This window comes from Aegilops tauschii, chromosome 4, assembly GCF_002575655.3.
Source record: "Aegilops tauschii subsp. strangulata cultivar AL8/78 chromosome 4, Aet v6.0, whole genome shotgun sequence".
Taxonomy (NCBI): domain Eukaryota; kingdom Viridiplantae; phylum Streptophyta; class Magnoliopsida; order Poales; family Poaceae; genus Aegilops; species Aegilops tauschii.
The window spans coordinates 455,827,729-455,834,000 of record NC_053038.3 but is presented as its reverse complement, the minus strand read 5'-3'; the positions used below and the strand labels follow the sequence as shown (position 1 = coordinate 455,834,000).

At 45.8% G+C, this 6,272-nt stretch overlaps 1 protein-coding gene across 1 annotated transcript; it reads right to left on the bottom strand.

Moving 5' to 3' along the window:
* Nucleotides 1–4,879: 4,879 nt before the first annotated feature.
* Nucleotides 4,880–5,350, bottom strand: LOC141021959 (uncharacterized). The gene has a single exon (XM_073497820.1). It carries the CDS (start codon nt 5,348–5,350, stop codon nt 4,880–4,882), a length of 471 nt encoding a protein of 156 aa, XP_073353921.1.
* Nucleotides 5,351–6,272: the final 922 nt, after the last annotated feature.

Sequence of the window (6,272 nt, the reverse complement as noted above, 5' to 3'; positions counted from 1 at the left end):
AGCCGTCGGCTAAGCTCCGGGGCAGCGACATTGTCGATGAGAAAGAGGAGATGAGAGGGGAGGAGGCGGCAAAGAAGAGATGGGAGTGGGGGTGGCGAGGTGGACAGACGGGCTTTTAGAGTCGGGGTCGGGGATGAAGCCATGTGGCCATCCGAACGGTCGCCTTGGGAACCAGGGGGAGTGGCCGCCATTGATGGCTCGGTGGTTACCGGTCATGTCACCCACTCCTCGGTGATTAATAGAGACATGCGGATGTGTGTACAGGTGACACTACGCTTCAAAACCCGATTGTGGCGCCAGGAGGAAGAAATAGAAATTTTCATTCAAACACTATACAATATGTGTGCAAATTATATTAGAGTGTGAAATTTCGGTAATTCGTGCCTGAGCCCAAGCTCATCTACATCCCTAAACAAAAAATTTAAAAAATAACTTTTTAATTTGATATTTTGGCATCTAAGATGCTTAGGTGCGCAAGGAGCGTATAAATTTCTGCGATGTTTAGACTTTCAAGGACTTGCATGAAAAAAAAGGGTCCAAATAGTGTTTTTCTAAGTTTCTTTCACAACCTTTTTTTGTTTTTTGTCATGACATCCTCGATTGTCCAAACACCACGATTTTTTGCACCCATATCAAACTTTTTTTTGACTCTTTTTGCAATTTTATTTTACTTTATTGTTCACTCATAGGTGCTGATACACCTGGGCACCGAATTGCCACACTCATGAAAATTACACTATTATATGTTTTATTCTTTGCATAGTACTAAAATGCAATTTCAGTGTAAAGTTGTGTGCAAGTTTTTATTTTATTTTCTTTCTTCTTTAAGGGTAATACCAATGCCACTAATTCATTCCTTCTCAGGGACTACTTTTTAAAAAGTTCCAGTATTATATGCTTATTCTTATATATTATAAAAAGAACAATTGCAGTGCAAAACTGTGTGCAGATTTTATCATTTTTTGTTTTGCTTCTTCTTAAAGGTAATTCCCATGCCGCTAATTCATTATTTCTTAGAATTTTTATTATTTGATTAATTTTTGTTTTACTTGATTATTTTTCCTTTTTAAGTATAATACCAATGCCATCAATTTATTATTTTTTAGAAAACCTTTTTGCGCATTTTATGCTTATTCTTACATATTTTTGTGAAATTTGTTTTAGGGGGATATGTATACTCCCTCCATTTCAGTTTACAAGTCCTGCACGTATACCTAAGTTGCCAATTTTATCACCCTAATATAAACTATATAACACAAAAATTATACCGTTTGAAAATAGAACATCTAAAGTTTATATTGGTATATTTTTTGTAATATATGACTTGTATTAGGTTGATCAAATTGACGACCTAGGGGTACGCGCACGCCCTATAAACTGAGAGAGAGGGAGTACTGTTTTTACAAGTGGTGTTTTTACGGGATCTGCGAGAGATGCTCTTAGGTTATGCACAGCTATGTAGGGATATACAACCTTTGATGTTCTTGCTCGAGTCGCCGGCGTTTTACACCACAACAACTGCTCGTCGATCGGAGCCCCTTGCCGCCGCCGGCAAGATTTTTTTTAAGGTAACTAGGGATTTTATTCAAAGTTCACGACATCCGAAATACAAGCAATTTCTGGTAAAACCCCTAGCCACACGTGGCGGCCCACCGCGAGAGACGCAGCTCCCTTAGCTAGCGAGTGGGTCTCAAAATTTTTGTCTCTACTCTCGAAACGGAATTCAACAAAAGAAAAATTATTGCTACTAGTTTGAATCTCTCTAAGGATAGGAGCATAAGATGGAGAGCCTCCAGATTTGATGTTCGATATCACCTCTACACAATCTGAGGCAATGGCAATATCCTGCAAATTTAAATCCCGAGCGAGGGCTAGTGCCACGCTGCACGCTTGTGCCTCCAAACTTGTCGGGTCAGTGAGGCCATCAAAGACCAACGCTGAAGCACCCAAGAATTTCCTAAATTTGTCACGGCATACAACTCCCGTTGCACCTTTGTCTCCTAAATTTGACAGGCCCCCATCACAGTTAAACTTTGCAGCCTCGCCCGGAGGCGGTAACCACACTCTAGCTCTCGGCCGGACCGCTCGTCCTTGAAATGCCCCGGGTTTGTGTGAGTTAGCTATATCTAGCTCCTCCAAAAATCTCTTAATGAAGCTCATGGCGGAAAGCGGGCTCTGATATTCATTCTCATGGATAGCCTTTATCCTAGCCCACCATATAGCCCACATGGTCACTAAAATTCGAGCTAGGTCTTGTTGATTTGTTGTCTCAAAAAGCCAGAACAGCCATAGCCTTGCATCTTCGTTTTGGTTTGAAATCACGTGCTCGAGCAGCTCATCATCTTCCAAAGCCCAAACACATCTTGCCATGCGACAACTGAGTAGCGAATGGCGCCAAGTGTCCTCCTCCGCACCACAGATAGAGCAGGATGGAGAATCTGCCATATGCCTTTCATGTCTAACAAAACCTGTTGGAATTGATGTATGCGCCAAACGCCACACAAAAACTCAGATTTTTTAAGGTACCTTGACCTTCCACAACTGGGTCCATGAGTTCTTGTCGGTAGTAATATTAGAATGGCCTGGCCGGTGTTCTAGCCAATCTTCTCTTTGAGTTTTGATAGCACAAATCATCCTGTATGCTGACCTTACCGAAAAAATACCTCGCTTATCATAATGCCAAGCCCAAAAGTCCTCATGTTGCCTTGTGCTGAGTGGTATATTGAGAATAACCTCAACATCAGCAGGAATGAAGTGGTTAGCTAGGACTTGCTTGTTCCATGTCCGAGTGATAGGATTGATAAGGTCTGAAACCATCAATGGAGGGTTCGTTGAAAGGGCACAGATGGGCCTCAACTTGTAATCCCTTGGCAGCCAGTTATCCTGCCAAACACTTGTGCTTGCACCGGTACCGATCCTCTTGATAAGCCCTAAGGACAGGATATCCTGCCCCTCCAGCAGAGAGCGCCGGACCTGGGAAGGGGCATTTCCCAACGTGGCATTTAGCAAATCAGTATTTGGGTAGTACCGAGCTTTAAGAACTCGAGCACTTAGGGAGTCTGGTTGCTACATTAACCTCCAAGCTTGGTGGGCAAGTAGAGCTAGATTAAAAAGCTCGATATCTCTAAATCCCAGGCCACCCATAAACATTGGTTTTGACATCGTTCTCCACGACACCCATGCTGTCCTCCTCTCGCCGTTTTTACTCCCCCACCAAAATTTCCGAATCAAACTGTTGATATGCTCGCATAAACCCCGAGGTAGTTTAAAACATGCCATCGAATAAGTTGGGATGGATTGGGCTATAGATTTGACAAGGACCTCTTTCCCTCCAGCTGACAGACACTTCTCCATCCATCCTTGAACCCGTTTCCAGATTCTATCTTTTAAATATTTGAAAGATCCTTCTTTAGCTCTTCCTACATCCGAAGGCAGTCCCAAATATTTCTCAGTTAGCGACTCGTTGTGCACATCGAGGATATTCTTGATCATATCTTTTGACGAGTCCGCTACCCCCTTGCTGAATTTTTTTTGAAGATTTGTCCACATTTATTCTCTGACCGGATGCATCACAATAAACTCTAAGAAGCTTGTTAACGCGTGTAGCAGACGCCTCATTAGCCTAAAAAAGAGTAAACTGTCGTCGGCAAAGAGGAGGTGATTAACCAAGGGGGCTTCTGCTGCCACTGCAATTCCCTGAACACCATTTTGGGACTTCAACAAACAAGAAAGTCCCTCTGCTGCAAGCAGGAATAAATATGGCGAGATCGGGTCTCCCTGCCGTAACCCACGTGAAGGCCTGAAAGCATCCAAACTACCACCATTAAACAAAACTGAGAAAGAAACATAAGTCACACACCTCATAACAGTCTCCGTGAATCTAGGACTAAAACCCAGTTTGATCATAACCACTTTCAGATATGGCCACTCCAAGCGATCATATGCCTTCATCATATCAAGCTTAAGCGCACAAAACCTATTACCTTTCACCCTCCTGGTTTTCATATAGTGCAAACACTCATAGGCCGTGATAAAGTTGTCTGTAATGAGACGTCCAGGGACAAAAGTAGACTGCTCTTCGGAGATGATGTCGGGGAGAATCAGTTTCAGCCGGTCAGCTAAGACCTTCGACGCGATCTTGTATATTACGTTACAAAGGCTTATAGGCCGAAATTGTCCTAAAACTTTTGGACTGGAGATCTTGGGAATTAATACGATGAACGTGTTATTTATCTCCTCCGAGCAATCAGCTCCATCAAGCACTCGGATGATCATCCTTGTGACCTCATCACCACACAAATCCCAATGCTTCTGAAAAAAGTGCACGGGAAATCCGTCTGGGCCTGGTGCCTTTGTTGGAAACATTTGAAAGAGGGCTTCTTTAACTTCTTCTTTGTTGTAATCTGCATTGAGGCGAGCATTCATATTACCGTGCACCCGTGTGGGTATATGGGACAAGACCTCCTCCATGCCAATAGTGCCTTCGGAGGCATACAGATTTTATTAAACTCCGTGGCCATACCGGCCAGCTCGCTCGGGTCAGTGCACACCGTGCCATCAGCCTGTTCAAGTTTCACAATCCTATTTTTTTGCCCGTCGAGCACTCGCTTTCCGCTAAAAAAACTTTGTATTACTATCGCCTTCAGCCAACCAAGTGATTCGTGAGCGCTGTTTTGCCATGATTTCCTCCCTGTACGCTAGCTCGACCAAGCGATCCAGAACCTCCTTCTCTTCCTGACCTGGGCACGTCCGGATCGGTTCTGCTCGGAGCGTAGCGAGCTACCGACGCAAAGCCCTCATCTCCTGGCGTACAGAACCAAATGTTCTCTTACCCCACCGTGACAAAGAGATCGAAACAGATTGTAACTTGTTAGCCAAGTCAGCCACTGACCATTGCCGAGCCATCTCCATTCCATGCTTCGTCCACCGTCTCTCGGAACCGTTCATCAGTCTCCCATGCACATTCATATCTGAATGGTTTCTTTCCAATCATTCGTTGGCAGCCTGTCTCCAAATCTGTCTTGAGAAAAACCGGAGTGTGGTCACTCTTGGCAGCTGTCAGGTGTTCCAAACTTGCAAAGGGAAATAAATTTGACCAGCTCGGTGAAGCTAAAGCCCGGTCCAGCCGAACCCTGCAAAATTGACCACCTGTCACTCGCTTCTCAAATGTCCAATCAAGGCCCATATATCCTATATCCGACAAGCCACATACATCCACCGCTTCTCTGAACCCCGCCATTTGTGCACTGTCACAGGTATTGGGCCCCATCTGTTCCTCCTGACGAAGTATCTCGTTAAAATCGCCAATACATAACCAGGGCAGGGTGCTTTCCCCCCTCAACTTCTTCATCGTCTCCCATGTTTTATACCGCAAGCTTCTGTTTGCCTCCCCATAGAAGCATGTAAGTCGCCAATGGTTCGAACCTGGACTCGAAACCCAGGAGTCAATGTGATACTGCGAAAAGTTTTTTATTTCAAGATTAACATCTGACTTCCAAAAAATACAAAGACCTCCACTCCTACCACTACTAGCTACTGCAAAACTATTATGAAAACCTAAAGACACCGCCAAACCCTCCACTCGATTCTTTGCAATTTGCGTCTTCACAACACAAAGAACCGACGGCGCACTTTCCTCCACAAGAGCGCGGAGCTCATTAACTATCGCAGGGTCGCCAATCCCATGGCAGTTCCATCATAAAGTCCTCATCAGGCTTGGCGGCCCTCCTCGAGGGAGGCTGCCTTCTCCGTAAGCTCCATCTCTTCTCCCTCTTCTTCACAATGTGTACCTTCTCCGGTGTAGAGACAACTGTGTTACTGGGAGTAGATGAAGATGCCCCTTCTATCAGCAAAACGGTCCCTGCAACCTTACCTGCTAGATGTGTCGGAGTAATGGGCCACGGGTAGGCTAACCCGAGTCCCTGAACCTTTCAAGACAACGGGGTTGGTTGCGCCCCTCAAGGCGTCAAGACGAGGTGCCGCCTTCTGGTGACCGGCTGGAGGAATAGCCGGCTGCCCGTAGACAAGCCGACTCCTAGTGGGCGGCTTCCAGAGAAGCCGGCCCCTAGCAGTCGGCCCGTGGTGCCCGCGAAGCCTACGCCCTCATCAAGAAAGACAAGACAGGGAGTGGCTACAGTGTAGCCCATCCCTCCCAAATCCAGGGATGGGCGTGGCCACAGTGCACCGTACAGGCGAAGATCTCCGCCCGGCGCGGCACTGTTGCCACTCCACCCCTGACGTCACCACAAGCAGGCGGAGCCCTGCTCCCACGA